The 18,448-nt window shown below is 43.3% G+C and overlaps 1 protein-coding gene across 1 annotated transcript in view; it reads left to right on the top strand.

The window, feature by feature from the left end:
- The window catches only part of asic1b (acid-sensing (proton-gated) ion channel 1b), a 220,138-nt gene that overhangs the window by 183,505 nt on the left and 18,185 nt on the right, over positions 1 to 18,448 (top strand). The window contains exons 7-8 of the mRNA XM_041180347.1: positions 5,389 to 5,480; positions 11,844 to 11,923. Coding sequence (XP_041036281.1) covers positions 5,389 to 5,480; positions 11,844 to 11,923 — 172 coding nt within the window. The remainder of the gene's footprint in view (positions 1 to 5,388; positions 5,481 to 11,843; positions 11,924 to 18,448) is intronic.

Here is an 18,448-nt window from a genome sequence, read left to right as displayed (position 1 = left end):
CCAGGCCAGGATTTTCAGCTCGCTGCACAGGTGCATGCCTGACACACCCAAGTGTGAAATAGCACACGATGAAGTCAGGCAAGCGTCCCGAAGTCATCGCACACCCATGCGATATTTCAGTCGGTGGGGGTATGTGAGAGTCGGCAGTGCGCCTGCTGACAATTAAGAGACCTATTAAGGCCCTTAAGCAGGTAATTAAGTAGAATTTTTCGCTGCCCATCCAACCTTACAGTTGGCGGGCGGGCGAATAGGCCAGGCGGCCTTTGCATTTTTTGTGAAACCTCATCCACTGGCAGGATGAGGTTTCCAACAGTGAATTTTTTAAAATTTAAAAATTTTAAACTCATTTTTAACATGACTGAGGCAGCTCTGTGCCTTCAGGGAGCTTTCAGTGAGTGCACCCCCCCCCCCCCCCCCCCACGCATGCGCAAACTTCAGTGCTTGCCCCACCCCGACCCCGACAGCGCTGAGGCTCTCAGCGCGCGTTTCACACTGGCTGGCCGTTAATTGGCCAGCCAGCGTGAAATCGCGATCGGAGCCCAATCGCGGGTGGCGGACCGTTTCACGGATGCTCCTGGGCCCACCCGACGAGGGGAAAATCCTGCCCATTTCCTGTCACTCAGCCAATTTTTTATCCAAATGCCTACTTTCCCTTTTATCCCATAAGCTAGAATTTTGCTCACAAGTCTGTTGTGTGGCACTGTGTAAAATGCTTTTTCAAAATCCCTATACACCACATCAGCAGCATTGCCCTTATCAACCTTCTCTGTTACCTCCCCAAAAAACTCCAGCAAGTTAGTTAAGCATGATTTTCCCTTAATGAATCTATGCTGGCTTTCTTTAATTATCCCGTACTTATCTAAGTGACTATTGATTTTATCCCGAACTGTAATTTCCAGAAGTTTCCCTACCACTGAAGTCAAACTGACTAGTCTGTGGTTGACGGCTTTATCCTTGCGATGCAGTCAGGCGAGTGTCCTGACATCATCGCACACCCACACAATATTTCAGTCAACAGGCGCGTTACACCTTTTTGGAACAAGGGTGTAACATTCGCAATTCTCCAGACCACTGGCACCTCCCCTGTGTCTAAGGAAGACTGGAAGATTATCACTGGTGCCTCTGCAATTTCCACTCTCACTTCCCTCGGTACCCTTGGTTGCATCTCAATTATCAAATCACAATAAAATTCTAAAACATTGACACATTTGTCAGGTACTGTCTCCCTTTCTTTCAAATCTCCTGTCATCACCCCCTCCTCAAAAAACCCCATGCAAACCACTGCCCCATCTCCAACCTCTTTCCTCACGTTGAATATGTTATTGCCTCCCAAATCTGTGCCCATCTTTCCCACAGCTCCATGCTGGAGCCTTTCCATTTCTGTACTAGACACACTGGGCGAAATTTTACAGCAGTGAGATTTTACGTTCCCGCCGAAGCCAATGAGGTTTATAATATCTCGCTGCATTTTACGGCTCTGTCCCCGCCGAACTGGGGCCATAAAATTCTGCCCACTGAAACAGCCATTACCAAATTCACAAAAAATATCCTGTGTTACTGTGGCAACTAATCCTCCTCATCCTTCTCAACTTGTCTGCAGCCTTGGACAATTTTGCTCACACCAACCTCCTCCAGTGGCTTTCCTCCATTGTCTAGCTGAGTGGGATTGCCCTTACCCTTGTTCCATTCTTTTATCCAGTCACAGCCAGAGAGTCACCTGCTTCTGCATCATTACCTCTGGACACCATCGAGGATCTATCCTTGGCCCCTTCCTGCTTCTCACCTACAAGCTGTCCCTCGGCAATATCATTTGAAGGCAAGTTGCACACAGATGCTGATGACTCTGCGACCTCCCTCGACCCCTCCACTGGTTCTAAGTTGCTAGATTTCTTGCCCAATATCCAGTCCTGGATGAACCAAAATACCTTCTAATTGAAAATTGGAAATAGTAAAGCCATTGTCTTTGACCTCCACCACAAACTCCGTTCCCTAGCTATCAACTCCATCCACCCCCCCATGCTGCTGTCTGAGGCCGAATCAAGTGGTCTGCAACCTCCATGTCCTGTTTGACCCTGAACTGAGCTTCTAACCTTATATCTTCTCCATCACGAAGACTGCCCACTTCCACCTCCATAACAGCACTTACCTCCATTCCTGCTCAATCCATCTGCTGCTGAAATCTTCATCCATGTATTTGTTATTTCTAGACTTGACTATTCCAGTGTTCTCTTGGCCTGTCTTCCATCTTCCAAGCTCCATAAAGTAGTTCTTCAGATATGCTGCCCTTATTCTAATTCACACTAAGTCCCATTCACCTGTGCTCGCTGACCTACATTAACTCCTTGTCCAGCAATGCCATGACTTTAAACGGTTCATTCTTGTGTTCAAAACCCTCCATGGCCTTGCTCCTTCCTATCTCTGTAATCTCCTCTAGCTGCTGTTAGAATCATATCTCTCAAGACGGAATTTTTATTTTGTAAAATGGAAGGATCTGCCATGAGCTGGTCATCTGGATGTTAACCTGGGACTTTTTTTTAAAAAGGTCATAAGTTTAACTTGGAACTGTCAACAAGCAGGCCTCTTCCAAGAAATCACCTGACCTATATGGTACTTGAGAAGGAGTTGTTTGTTTGTGTTAAACTGCAAAGAATGTTAATTAATGAAAAGCTGGGAGACAAAAAGGCAATCACATGGAAGAGAGGAAAAAACTTAAGTTGTGAACCTGCTTGTTTTGAAGGCAGTCTCATTGGAGAACAAGCTGAGGAAAGAAGGCTATCTTGACTGGCTCCTTCTCTCTACCTTGCCTAAAATTATGTGTGGCTATCAGCCTGTAGCCAGAAAACCCTCATCTGTGTGTAACTAGTTTGCATTTGGACCTGCAAAGCTGAGATCAGTGGTGAGAACTTCCAGGCATCCACTGGGACCAGCAGTCTGTCTTCACACAAGAGAACTCCAAGTCAACAGTGTCGAGACCCTGTGGACTTTATCCTTTATTTTATTACGCCCATCCTCCAAAGCCCATCTCGGCAGAGAGACTCTATCCGTTTGTCCTCTGTTTGTCTGTGTCTGTCTGTGTGTGTGTGTGCTGGAGGAATTCTTTCGGAAGAGATAGACAGTTCTACTTCCTGATTACAATTGTGTGTTAACCAGTACCTGCAACTTGTTAAAAGAAGCTCTGAAGAAGAGTCATATAGACTCGGAACGTTAATTCTGTCTTTCTCTCCACAGATGCTGTTAGACCTGCTGAGTTTTTCCAGCATTTTCTGTTTTTGTTAATAGAAGTTTGGTTTTAAAATAAATTAATCATTATGAGTTTTTTGAAAGGACCCTGGTCAGAGTCTCTGTGTACTATAAGGTACACAATTGGCCATTTTGGTGAGAAAATTAAACATTTAATTTAATGGTATGGCCTGTGGAGTAGTGGGGCTTGATAATTTACGCACTCCTCCCATCCCGGTTGTAACATCTCACAATCCTCTGAGGCTGTGTTCTTCAACTCTGGCCTCTTGCACATCCCCCCTTCCTATGCTCTGCCATTTGCTCTTCCATTGCTTGGGCCCTACACTCTGCAATTCCCTCTCTAAACCGCTCACCTCACTTTTCTCCTTTAATACACTTAATAAAACTTACCTTTTTGACCAAGCTTTTGGTCACCTGTCCTAATATTGCTTTATGTGGCTCAGTGTCAAACTTTGCTTTAGAATGCTCTTGTGAAGTGCCTTGGGATATCTGTACAAGTTGCTGTTGTTTTCATCTGAGTAAAATTCAGGAAGTGGTTCAAAACAACTCAAAGAGTTTATGGATCTATTTGTACCTTGCAAGAGGATAACAACTTTGGCAGGATGTGACTGTTGATGTCCTCCAAAGATCTGTACTGGGGCTTCAGTTTTTCACTACATTTATCAGTGACTTTAGAGAGCTGTATGTCCAAGCTGGCTGACAACATTAAGTTAGGTGTCATAATAAATAGTGTAGATAGGAACAAAAGGGGCATTGATAGATTAAGTGACCAAAACTGTGGGGTTCAATGTGGGAAAGTGTGAGGTCATTCTCTTTGGACCTAAGAAGCATAGATCAGAATATTTTTCACATAGCAAAATGCTAGGAACTGTGGAGGAGCAGAGAGATTTAGGGGTATATGTACATAAATCACGAAAAGCTAGTGGACAGGTACAAGAATAATTAAAAAGGCTAATGCAATTTTGGCCTTTATCTCAAAAGTGCTGGAAATCAAAATGCTTCAGTTATACAGAGCCTTGGTCAGACCCCATTTGGAGTAACAGAGTTTACTTCTGGCACCGCACCTCGGAAGGGATGCAGCCCAGTTTCATCAGAATGATTCTAGGGCTTAAAGGGTTAAATTATGAGAACAGATTGCACAGACTAGGCTGTCAAACCCAGAATTGTTTGGAAAAGATTGAAGAGTGATCTTATTAAAGTGGTTAAGCTGATTAAAGGAATTGATTGGGTAGATAGAGAGAAACTATTTCCTCTGGCGGGGAGTCCAGAACAAGGGGACAGAACCTTAAAATTGGGGCTAGGCTGTTCAGGGGTGATGTCAAGAAGCACTTCTTTACACAAAGTGGAGTGGAAAGCTGTTGAGGTTGGGGGTTCAATTGAAAATGTCAAAACTAAGATTGATTTTTGTGGGTAAGAGGTATGGATCCAAGTTGGGTAGATGGAAGTCAGTCATGACCTAACTGAATGGATGAACAGGCTTGAGGGGCTGAATGGCCTCTTTCTGTAACTTTGTTCCTATGATCAAGATCTAGTAGATACTTTAATACAGATGGATGCTGCATTGGAAATGTCATTTAAGTCAAGAATGCATTATGTTCATGTAGATAACGGGAAGGGTAAAGGAGCTTAGAACCAAGCATCATGTTTCTTTAATAGAATCCAAGTCTATTATAGAAAACTAAAATCTAAAAATATCATCTGCGCGACAGTGGCTTTTGTGAAAGGAAAAATAGACTGCAGTCAAAATGATACTTGGGATTATAATTGCTTTTCAAAATTGCCAACCCAGAGTAATGTTGTTTTCCTTAATGTGTGCCTTGATTTTATTTGAAATGCACATAATTGTTTGCACAATCTGTGACCTGTAGTGCAAGACTAATATAACACGGCCTCTGAATCAACATCAGCCGGAATCATTAAGAGTTTAGGAAGAACACATATTTCAGAAGAACACATGACCTTGCTATGCTGACCTTGGCCTGGCAAGACAGAATTATTCTGGTACATAGCCACTGTTTAAAATTCCATTTTAGCTGCAGGAGGCAATTAAATGGATGAGCGGAGGTTGATTTCTCTTTTCTGAAGAGCAGTAACTTTCTTCTCAGATGCATACAAAATTGACGTGATGTAATTTTCCTTCTTTTCAAGGGAGAATATTCTTGTGCTGGATATATTCTTTGAGGCCCTCAACTACGAGACGATTGAGCAGAAGAAAGCTTATGAAGTGGCTGGCTTGCTGGGTGAGTTTTGCCACAGAAAACAGCCAAGATCTTTGCAACCTGTTTCAATGAAGTGAGAATGCTGTCGCTTTAGTTCCCGCAGCTCTGTTTAGTCAGAGGTTGCTGATTGGGAGTCAGTTCCGGCTATTGCTCGGTTGTCCTGTTTTAAACCTTGCAGTGGACTGTGGCATCTTCACGGCGAATTACGTAAAGTGATGAGTAGATATAACTTTTATGAAGTGGTCTCTCATTCCAAGGCTTGTATATGGGTTCTCCATGGTGGGCAGATGGGTTGCTTTCTGTTGGATAAATGCAACAAGATAAATAGGGTAGACACACAACTGGCAAATAAAGATCTCTGTGGAACGTGATGGCTTAAAGCACAGTGGCTAATGGTGGAGGGAAGGGAGTTGCTGGGGGAGAAGGGGGAGATACACAACAGTCAACGAATGGAAAGTTCAGTGCGGGCAGGGATTGTGGAGCTGAAGGAGGTTACAGAGATGGGGACGGATGAGGCCATGGGGGGATTTAAACACTCAGGATGAGAATTTTAAATTGGAGGTGTTTCTAGACCAGGAGCCAATGTAGGTCAAGGACAGGCATGATGAGTGAACATAGTGTGAGTTTGGTTAAGAGCAGCAGAGCAGAGGTGAAATTCATCCAAATTAAAAGTGAATCATATATTTTGCTACAGAAGCACAGAGTGACTGTTGCCGCCTTCAAAAGCCTATCCATAGCCGGTTTATTAGACTGAGATTTTCACTGCATAACAAAGACCTTCTACAACATGACAGTTCTGTTGAAGTAATTACAAGCTGACATAGAAATCACCTGAGCTTTGATATTCCTCTTGTGACCTTGCTTGCACCCTCACTGACCCAACATTTCTATAAGCAGAACTTTGATCCACAGTCACAGTTTTGGGCTGAGCCCTTTTGTTATTTTTCTTCTTTCTTTTTGTGTGTACAAGATTTTCATTGGAGTCTGATGGTTAACAAGAGCTGTCATTACAATCCAGAATGGGATATTGAGAATGCACTGCAATGAAAACTGGATAGAGCTCAAACAATTTCTCCAGTGAACAGTCTCCACATTCTGTGTTGTAGTTGTAGAGATCGAGAATGGATGATGTAAATAATTCAAACACTGCCCTTTTACCTCTGAGACAGAGGTTTGAATCCTGAACAGTCTGATGAGATAATAACGATGAGACCCTGAAGTGAAATAAGTTTGTATAGTCTTAACTCAGTTTCTAATGGGCATAAGTCTACAGTATAAAGCTACTCATTAACAACTCATAGTTACATAGCGCCTTTAACATTGCAAAACATCCCAAGGCTCTTCATAGGAGCGTGATTGGATCACGAGGAAATACTTGGACAGGTGATCAAAAGCATGGCAAAAAAAGTGGTTAGTGTTAAGGAATCCCTTAAAGGAGAAGAGACAATTGAGAGGGGAAGAGGTTTAGGGAGGAATTTCTAGAGCTTAAGGTCCAGGGAGCTGAAGGCACAGCCACCTATGGTGGAACGATGGAAATTGGGAATGTGCAAGGAGCCAGAATTAGAGGAGCACAGTGATCTTGGAGGATTGTGGGGCTGGAGGAAATTACAGAGAGAAAGGCAAGGTCACGGAGGGGGTTGAAAACAAAGATGAGAATTTTAAAATCAAAGTGTTGCCAAACCGGGAGCCAGTGTAGGTCACCGAGCACAGGGGTGATAGTGAACCAGACTTGGTGTGAGTTTTGGCTGAACTCAAGTTTATGAAGGATGGATAATGGGAGGCCAGCCAGGAGTTCTTAAATGTCAATTAGGAAATGTGACCACTCATCTGAGAGGATGTGAGACAATGAAAAGTCACACTGCTGGAGTTGAGGATACTCTCCACAGGTTGAGTTTGAGGTTAATTGTTGATGCAGTTTCAAATAGTTTAACCTTTACTCTTTTACCATGATACACCTGAAGTGGCTTGTTCTGATAATGCACAAAATGTTGAAGCATATTCCATTCACAGTCCTGACCTCCTCAACTAAGCATGCACCAAATTGTTCTTCACCAAAGCTTATTGTTTTAGAAGGTCAAGGAGACTGGAGAGATCATGGCAGGGATTTAAAACTCAGTGGTGGAAGTCTGGCTGTTGTTTCAGAAACTTGTAAGATATCAATGCATAACACTCAGTTTTAGTTGAGATCCTAATGAATTTCACCTAGTACCTGATCTCATCTCAGTTTAGCAGGAGATTGTAGCAGGCAGTCTAATTGACCTGAGCCATGAGTAATGAATCATGGAGTCATCATTTGTCAGCCTCATATTGCAACTGAATCTGGAGGTTACAATCGTTCATAACCAGGATCAGGCCTAATGATACCTAATCTGTCCATCTGCGTGGATGAATTTTTACCCTCAGTTCTAAATAAAAGTCAGCGTTGTAACAATGAATACCAAATGATGAGCTGCTTTGTGCAAACCGAATTTAATGTGGACTCTCACTATTATTAGCCTGAAATTAGGTCCCAGTCTTGAAGGAAAAGAGCAGGGTTTAATCATGTGTACAATCATTTCCCAAACACCCTGTCCTTTCCTGTGGTGACTTTGATCTCTGGCTGTAATCCTTCACTGGTGAGGAAAAGCTCCAAAAATGTTTCATACAGGACCACTTCCTGTTACTGTAGGGGAAGCCTCGGAAGCTCTGTGCTGAGGGACTGCACAGAGAATGCCACAAGTTTTAGCTCCAGGGGAATGAGTCAAACTCCTAAGATATTTTGGAGATCGGACTCCTGAAGTATGCCAAACACAGAAAGCAAACCTTATCTCTCTGCCAGTCTTTCAAATTCCATGAAAGCTGCCACTGAGAATGTATCTGTTTTTAACTCTGGAAATTGGGAAAGATAGAATTCTGGTTCCTCCTCTGTCACCAAAAATCATTGCGCTCAAGACATGTGACTTGAGATAAACCTTGCATTTTAGTGCTTTGCAAGCATTGTTCTGCACCGGAATCCTTATTGCCCTTCATCCTGCAAGGCTACTTTATTGCAGGTTCAACCACTGAGAGTCTTGAGTGTTAATGGACAGGAGCTGGCATGGTGTGACAAGGAAATCACAATTTTTCACAGTTATGCTAAACTGTAGCACAAAATGTAACTGCCAGTCATTTTCAGCTCATTTACTCATTCCTTATCAGTATGATGTCCCTCACTGCAGCTCCAGCGAGAATAATACCACATAATATCTTGTCCACCAAATGAATTACTGCTGTCAGGCATTTAACAGAATAAGACATTCAGAACTGTGGTAAAAAGTTCTCTTAAATATGTTTAGCTGTGAATATTGAATCTCCCTGATATAGTTATTCCAATGACCTGGTTGTGTGATAATAGCATGCAGGCGGCATCCTGAGGTTGAGGGAGAATTGTTGGGGGAAAGAGTCCGCCCAATCATTATTCCAGTGTATCCCAGTGAGCATGATATCCAGAGGTTATCATGGTACGTATTCCAAATCTAGATTTGGAGGTGCTTTTACAGGGGTGGGGAATGATTTTGGCTTTGCCTCCATGCTAAATGGACAGTATAAGTCCTCAAGTCATGTTCCTCTCCTAACCTCAAAGCACAGTGGAGTGAGATTGCTCAAAGGGGTTAGGCTCATGCTGTTTGACTCCACTTGGAGTGTAAATTCAGTCCAAAAACAAGTCTGTCATACAAAATGCTCAGTACATTGGAACCGCTGTCCATCCCATCCCATACCTTGCCAACCCTCCTAACCTCGAGATTGGGAGAGAGCTGTCCCCGTGCTTGTATTCGGGTAGCACACAACTCTCACCCAGCAGAGTCTATAACAATTCCATAGAAGTCAGATCCAAGGAACATAAACTGGGTTCTTACAGGCTGGAATGCAGATGCACCCCGCTGATTCAGGAAATCTTTCAATCTTGGGGGAATATTTGATAAGTGAATTGTGAGTTGTGGAGTTGTCTCTCGCATGCTTGCTGGAAGGCCAATTGGTTTCTGTTAACAAGAGGGATATTGAGCGCAAATATTTTTCATTCAGAAACCAGCTCAAATGCTCCCAGTCCCCTGCTTGCTTGTTAACATTTATTATTTATGATTCTTGCGTTTGTTTGTCATGAAAATATAATAATTTTCATAATATTGTGATTTATTGTAAAGATAAGTTAATAGTCGGGTTTGGATTAGTTTCTCTGTGTGAACTGCAGACAGCCAGTCTGGAGCTTTTGAGTTATAAAAAGAGAAGCTAGGTTTGAAATGCTAAATATGTAAACATGGCTGAAGTTTTAGAATGTGAGGTGTGAAGAACATTTGCATTTTTAGATAAACCAGAGTAATGAATTTCAAAGAGGTGGTAAGATGTTACACCTAGCCAACAGAGGCTAAGCCAAACAGTGTGTTTATTTTTCCCAAAGATTCCTGATAAAGTAAGTACTATGGAAGATTTATATTGTGGAAAAAGTAGTTATAAAGGCATACTGAGACAACAGAATTTACATTAAAAAGGGAGAAACCTGTATAAAGGAGATGAGATTGTGTGTAAGGAGAAGGAATTCTAAGATCTAACAAGTGTGAAAAGCCACCAGCTTCTATGCATCAAGCTGCTTTCTATAGGAACTGAAGCTAAGAAAACTCATTGTGAATATCCCTGTCCAGGGTATTGTGTGCTTTGCCTGGGTCTGTTGAAATCTATCTTGTTTTACTGTTGCCTTAATGGAGGTGTAACTGGGAGCTAGATTAATTAGGTGATTTAGGAGTTATTGTAGTAGTAATTTTTAGGCCAATGTATGTGCTTAGAACCTTTTGTCTTCTATAAATAAATTTTTAATTTAGTTGTGTAAAAAAACCTCTAACTCTTGGTGGGTTCATTACTACTGAATTCAAGGCACACATCTCAAAACAAATTTCAAACAGTCGTGGCAGCTGTCTCAAGTGTCCCTCTGGGATTTGAGCAGCTCAGCATTTACCATCCGCAGTGCCATAACTGCTGGAAAGTTATCACTCCAGTCAGGCACCGTGAAAAGTGCCAAACGGTGCTTAATTGTACTGCCTGTCAATATAATAAATGGAAAGGTAGGTGCGGTGCTAATATTTTGCCACAAATATCACAAGCACCATAAAAGAATGAGGCACAGGAACCAGAGGCAAGATGTGGAGACTTTTTTTTTTACGCAGCATGTCACTCTGATTTGGAACACACTGCCTGAATGGAGGGTGAAAGCAGATTCCGTAGTGAGTTTCAAAAGAGAATTGGATAAATACTTGAAGGGAAAACATTTGCAGGGCTATGGAGAAAGGGACAAATTGGATGGCTCTTTCAAAATGCCGGCACGGCATGATGGACTGAATGGCCTCCTTCTGTGCTGTATTTTTCAAGGGATTCAGTGACACTGCTACAGTGCTTTGTGCTTCACAGCATTGTAAAGTGACAGCATACCTCCAAACTCAGCATCCAACTGGACTCTCTGATACAGCACTTGAGCAGCTGAGACACTCTTTTAAAAGCTGTCTACACTAGCCGGTGTCAGGCTAGATTTAACAGTTTTCAAGGAATGTATTGGAGCTCTTTTGTGTTATGTCTTTTGTCAATTACATTGATATGACATTTACAAACCTTAACAATTACATTGTTAAGGTTAAGAGAAACAGATGATGGGTATTAATTGTCTTTGAGCACATATAAATAGGGGACAGCTGGGACACTGGGTGGAATGGGAGGAGAGCCATGAGACTGAACAAGTCAATAAGCTCTCTCATGAAAAGCTCTGTGTCTTCATTTCAGCTTCACGGCTAGGATCCTATTAACATGCTGCCCTTCAGAAACCGGCTCCTGCCTCTGCTCTTGTTGCTTGTGTATAAGGCCTCTTGTGCAGAGCTCCCTCCTGGCAATTACATTAGCTCATAGCTCCCCAAACCTGCCTGAGGTTCCTCTTCCTGCCGATGTCATGAAGTGCATTGATTCATTCACTAAATGTAAAACTTTTGAAATCTTAGCTCACTACGTTCGTCACCAGCCTTTGCCAAGTTATTTATTGCACTACCTTGAATTCACACAGCCAATTGATTCATGGTCTGCAGGCTACAGTGATTGGTGAAAGAAAATCAATTCATTCCTAATCTGGACGAATACCATCCCCAAAGGCATTTTGTTCAAACATCCTATCTAGGTTTATACAAGTAAATGGAGTGGAAAATGAATTACTTTTGCAGCGAGGCATCAGTATCATACCCTATCCTTTATTTATGATGAACACAACGAGTGCAGCCATATTGCCAAGAGGTGACAAGCTTCTGATAGACTATTTTTATTTAGTATGTGAAAGAAAGTTCTACTGGCAGTAACCTGCAGCTCAAATCATGAACTCCTGTTATTTTCTGTTCAAAGGTGACATTGGAGGTCAGATGGGTTTGTTCATCGGTGCAAGTCTCCTGACTATACTGGAACTTTTTGACTACGTGTATGAGGTAAGCTTTTGCAAATCTTTTTGTGCTAGTCTTTTGTACAATTAGGCCTCAGAAGAAGAGAATGCGTATTGTTTTGTTGAACAGAGACTGTAAGAACTGATCTGTTTAAGGGAAAACTGGATAAAGACATGATGCAGCAAGGTCTCAGCTGGTCAGGTGAGATGAAGAGGGGTGGGAGGAGGCTCATGTAGAATATAAGTACTAGTGTAGACTGGTTGAGCTGAACAGCCTGCTTCTGTGCAGTAAACTATGTACTTATTTATAATTCTGCACCGCTGACTTTGAGTGCACTTGTGGCTCGGTTGGTAAATGCACCACCTCGTGTGGTACTGAACCAAACTGACTAGAAATGGCCATAAGTTGGATCACTGGCCTATGCAAGGTTCATAGATTTCAGCCAGACCGATATCAAATAAGCATTGTCAAGTGACCATTTTTCCCCTCATGCCATCTTTTTCTACACACATTAGTGACCTGAGGGAATATACATGAAGGTGGGAACAGTGTCAGGCTAAGATGTGATTCTGCCCCCACTGCCCCCTGAAGTTGACTAGCAGTGACTAAGGTAAATCAAGATTGCCAGTGCTGGTCAAAGCATATAGCTTGAGTCGAGGAGTGAACAAGGAAAGATTGAGGTGAAAAGAAAGGAAGGCAGAAAAGTCACTGAAAGACAAGACAAGACAGGACTGGGTAGCACAATGACTTTTACAATGCTCTTTCACCTCTGGGGCCTGGAATAAAATCTGAACCAGAATTGATGGCCTGGACTTTGATCGTTGGGTTGACTTGGGAGCCCTCTAAAATGGTGGATGGGTCCTGATTCTGGGATTCCCGACCTCATTCCCGGGCTGTCTGATTTTCGGGAGTGCCTTTAAAAGGTGCAGGCTGGTTCTTGTCAAAAGCCTGCACCTGACACTGGTGACCTGGCCAGCTCCATTGTGGAGATAGGTATCACCTACTACTCTGCAATTTTCATGGGGTCAGGCCAGGTTTTTAGAGTTGTGGTTCATGGCCCCTTAGAGGAGTTGTGAACTCTAGAGTGCATGAGGGGACCTTTTAAAAGGTAAGTTCAAGAGGTCATCCCTCAAGACCTCAAGCCCCCCCCCCCCCCCCCCCCCACACCCACCAACTATGTCCCCTCATGCCCCCTATGCCAAGATCTGCCCTACCATAACCCAGTACGCACTATGGTTCTAGAAAGTGTACAGTTGGTCAATGAGCATGGAAGTCAAGGATGAAAATCCAGACTGGTAAGATGAGTCTCACCTCACTCTGCTGGCTGTAAGGGGCCTGCAGGAAGTGAGTTCAGGGAGTCTGAGACTACCCGAGTGGGCATCAATTGCTGATTTGACACCAGTTGGTGATCTCACTCAGAGGGCCTACAAGGATGGTCAATGCAGAAAATAGAAAAATGTAGAAAATGGAGTCGGAGGTTTCAGTGTTTGATCAAGAGTGCATAGCAGCCAAGAGATCCATCTTCTACTCATCCAAAAATTACTGCAAGTCTTGTCATGGAATGACGCAAAATAGAGACAACCCATCAAAGAGTTAGGAAAATACAACAGGCAGTTAGACGTGTTTATACTTGCCCATTATCAGAGTGTGACAAACCCTAGATAGATATTTGTCTAGAGAAGCTATCTTCAAGCAATTCCCATGGTAACTATTTTCTAAAAGCTTCAGTGTGATGCTTGTTATTTGGAGTAAGCAGAACAATGAGGATTGTCCCAAAAGAGGCTGCATGTATGATTACCCTGTGTACGCACAGTTACTGTTAAACTAAAACAAAAACAGAATTACCTGGAAAAACTCAGCAGGTCTGGCAGCATCGGCGGAGAAGAAAAGAGTTTAAACTAGCCCAGTGATGCCCTCTATTTGATTATTCACCATTTGATGTTGGTCTGTCTGTCGAGCTTTCCAATGACTCCTCCCGGTCAATTCTAATTGGTATTCCCATGGAACTATGGGACTTCAAAGCTCCGTCGGACTTTGAAATCTTAATTTGAATCAATTCTGCCTCTGCACAAAGACATTAAGCAGCTCTATGGATCCATCAGTCTAATCCCCCTTAAAAGTTCAATTTAGCCACTGGGTGCACAGTGATGTTTTGGAGGAGTGTTGGTGTTAGGTAACAATTACAGTGAAGCACTCAGACACAGCTCTTAGTGCTTTTCATGCTGGGATTTGGGGCCAGGATAAAGGCAATATTTTTTTGTCTCTTTCTTAGTCATTTATATTAATAGTTGCAGCCAAAAAATGTGGCCAATCTAGCAATATCATTATGCCCCTTTGGCAGCTCTCATTAATCCAAACTGAGTTTACAGGCTTCCCTCACAGACTGGGAGGGAAAATTGGAGCAGCCTTCGCACATTCCCCCTTGCTATTGGATCAAAAACTATAAACAGAGAGCAAAGAGCAGTTCACCCACCTTGGTTAAAGAAAGAAGACATTTGTATTCATATAGTGCCTTTCACCACCTACCAAAGCACTTTACAGCCAGTGAAGTTTGTTTGAAGTGTGGTAGCTCTTATTCTGTAGGAAACATGGCAGCCACTTTGCGCACAGCAAGCTCCCACAAACAGCAGTGTGATAATGACTGGATAATCCGTTTTAATTGTGTTTAATGAGGGATAAATATTGACCAGGACTGAAGGAGAATTGCCCTGCTGCTCTTTCAAATAGTACCACATGATCTCCCACATCCACCTTGAGAGGGCAGATGGGGCCTTTAATGTCGTCTCCGGGAGACAGCACCTCCAACAGTTCAGCACTCCCTCAGTACTTCACTGCCAAGTGTCCACCTGGATTTTTGTGCTCAAGTCTATGGAGTGAAACTTGAAACCACAGCTTTCTGACTCAGTGGTGAGAATGCTACGCATGGACACATGGCTGACCAGAGCCCAGGAGATGGAGGGTGCACAAGGTGGAAATCACTGATGCCTGTGCACTAGGGGTGACCGGGCTCAACTCGCAGCTTTTTCCTTTGTCTTTACTGGCAGCACTGCTCTCTCCACCTCAAGTTGTCCCCTCTGAATCTGGAACGCCAACCATGCGATCCACTCTGGGACAACGTTCCAGTGCTTGGGATCAATTGTCCTGGAACGTGAGCCCGAGGCTGTGTGGCCATTTGTTCTGACAGGGTACATTCTAGGCAATGCCTTCCTGCACAGGTGCCGGCCAAAGAGCTTTGCGAAGGCGTTCAACAGAAGTTAACATTGGTGAATGCAACAAAATGCAACAGGCATGACAAGGTTCATAAGAGTGAGGTAAAACCAATTCTTGGCAACGAGACAAGACTCTAATTGTAAGGAAGTGGTATAGATAATCCGAACAATTATGAGTAAAATTTCAGAGATACAGAGGTATTCCTTTCCAAGCCATGTCCTAAGTATAGCTAGTTTTCAGATTATTTTTCTCAGAAGTAATACAATTGTTTAGCTGAGTTCCTTGTTGATGTGACTGGGTTTGAAGTTAATGTTGTATTTATATTACCTGTTAGACACATCTTACAAAGTGTCCAAGTGTGTTTTGTAAAAGTTTTGAATAGCAGCAGCCTTGCATTTGGGAGTGCCTTTCACAACTGCACAAAAGTAATTTTGAGCAATTGAAGTACTTTTGTTGTCAATGTTGTTATGTAGGGAATTCTGACATCCAATTTGCACTTAGCAAGGTTCACAAACACAAAGGACCAAATGCTGGGGGTGAAATGGATTTTTGGGTGCTGCAAGGCACCTTAAAGTCCTGAAATGGAGTTTGTGGCACGTGCATACACTTCTGATGTCATATTGATAAAGGGAGTTAGTGCACACACCTAATGTTTCCTGGAAATATGCAGAGTAGGCAGATCATGGCATCATTCGGTGAGTAACATTGATCTGATGCCAGTGCTGCTATTTTGAAGCAACAGGCGTTAACCTGCATCCTCACACAGCTAAACACTTGTTCAACATGCATTATTGAGGGGATGGTTAAAAGGGGGAGATAAGAGGCCCAGGCCATCTTCAGCTGCTTCATCAATGACCTTCCTGCCATCATAAGGTCAGAAGTGAGGATATTCGCTGATGATTGCACAATGTTCAGCACCATTCGCATCCCCTCAGATACTGAAGCAGTCCATGTCCAAATGCAGCAAGACCTGGACAACAGGGGACCAACCCCCTCCACTTCTCTCCCCCTACCCAAACCCCACCCCCTCCACACACCTTAAACCAGCTTATATTTCACCCCTTTCTTGGATTCACTCAAGTTCTGTCGAAGGGTCATGAAGACTCGAAACGTCAACTCTTTTCTTCTCCGCTGATGCTGCCAGACCTGCTGAGTTTTTCCAGGTAATTCTGTTTTTGTTTCAGCTGTATAAATACTTTGGTTACAAGAGCAGGTCAGAGGCTGGGAATTCTGCAGCAAGTAACTCATCTCCTGACCTCCCGAAGCCTGTCCACCCTCTACAGGGCACAAGTCAGGAATGTGATGGAATACTCCCCACTTGCCTGGATGAGTGCAACTCCTAAACACTGAAGAAGCTGGACACCATCCAGGACAAAGCAGCCCGCTTGATTGGCACCATATCCACAAACATTCACTCCCTCCACCACTGACGACAGTAGCAGCAGTGTGTACCATCTACAAGATGCACTGCAGGAATTCACCAAGGCTCCTTAGACAACACCTTCCAAACCCACAACCACTACCATCTAGAAGGACAAGGGCAGCAGATAGATGGGAACACCACCACCTGCAAGTTCCCCTCCAAGTCACTCACTATCCTGACTTGGAAATATATCGCTGTTCCTTCACTGTCGCTGGGTAAAATTCCTGGAACTCCCTCCCTAACAGCACTGTGGGTGTACCTACACCACATGGACTGCAGCGGTTCAAGAAGGCAGCTCACCACCACCTTCGCAAGGGCAATTAGGAATGGGCAATAAATGCTGGCCCAGCCAGCGACACCCACATCCCGTGAATGAATTTTTAAAAAAAGGAACACTGCAAAGTTTCATGGTGTGATGCCAATCCATATGTACCAGGCAGTTCCAGCCTTGATGGCTGGGACAGCAATGAATGTATAAGTAGAGCTCAGTACTCCCAGGATAAGGAAAAGAGGGCAATGAGGAATCAACAATTCAGCGATCACTGTTTAAAAAAAGTGCACATGTAGGTATCAAATCCAACAAGATCAGATTTGCCTTTTCTATGACAAATTCCTTACCCAAACCCAATGAGCAAAAAAACAGCCTGCTGACTTCACTGTTTAGGGACACATGTGAAGGATGAAGACTTTGGTGAAGTACCCTATAAAGCACACACACAATTGCACCTCTGCATGAATCACCATCTTATCAAAGGAAATGACACCCCATGTCCACTTCTTCTTCATATTGTTTTCATTATATATAACTTGTAAAAAAGAAATAGTTGCATTTATATAGCATTTTTCACTGTCAGACATCTCAAAGTGCTTTACAGCCAATGAAGCACTTTTTGAAGTGTAGTCACTGTTGTAATGTAGGAAACGCGGCAACCAATTTGCGTACAGCAAGCTCCCACAAACAGCAAGGTGATAACAACCAGATGATCTGTTTCTCTGTTATGTTGATTGAGGAATAAGTATTGATCAGGACACTGGGAAGAACTCCCCTGCTCTTCTTTGAGATAGTTCCCTGGGATCTTTTATATCCACCCGAGGAGACAAAGGGGCCTCAGTTTAACGTCTCATCCAAAAGATGGCACCTCTGACAGCGCAGGGCTCCCTCGGTACTGTACTGGAGTGTCAGCTTTGTTTTTTGTGTTCAAGTCTGTGAAGTGGGACTTGAGCCCAGAACCTTGAGATTCAGAGGCAAGCATGTTTCTAACTGAGCCACGGCTGACACACAGGCAGCTATAAGCAGAGTATAGGGAGACGTGACCAGAGTGAGGAGGTGAGGACTTTGATGAAAGACGAACCTTGTGTGTCTGGTAACTTAAAATAGTACAATCACATCTGCTCCTAAAGCAAGGCAGTGAGGTAGCACCTATCAGGAGCTCAACTTAATGAGAATTGAGTTCCTTTACAGGCAGTACAGAAGTCATTGCAGGCACCAGGGGGAAAGCGTGCAGTGGCGAGAGTTTTGTAATGACCATTTATTTGGCTGTAAGGCTCTGTTATGTATGTCTGAGTTAGCTTTACTGACCCTAGGACCAGCTTAACTGAGGTGTGAGCCCCTTGCTGTTTATGGGGCATTTGAATACCTCTAGTGCTTTTCTTCACTGTGCTGAAACTGTCCAAAACATTCCGATAATTTAAAGTTTATTCCATCATTCCCATGATTTGCACACAACTTGCCTGATCTTAGACATGTTGAGGCCAACACAACGAACTCCCAGATCACTCAATGAAAGTCCTGAGGACTACCGATTCTTCACCTTTCAGCCTCACGGACAATGTGATAGGAACTGCCACTGTCTCACTGCTGGTTAAAGTCATCTGGCTTATGGAGTGAGCCTTTAACTTAATGGTAGCAACCCCACTTCTGAGTTAGAAGGTGAAGG

This window comes from Carcharodon carcharias, chromosome X (genome assembly GCF_017639515.1).
Source record: "Carcharodon carcharias isolate sCarCar2 chromosome X, sCarCar2.pri, whole genome shotgun sequence".
NCBI classification, from domain to species: Eukaryota; Metazoa; Chordata; class Chondrichthyes; order Lamniformes; family Lamnidae; genus Carcharodon; species Carcharodon carcharias.
This window is presented reverse-complemented; position numbering and strand designations above follow the sequence as displayed.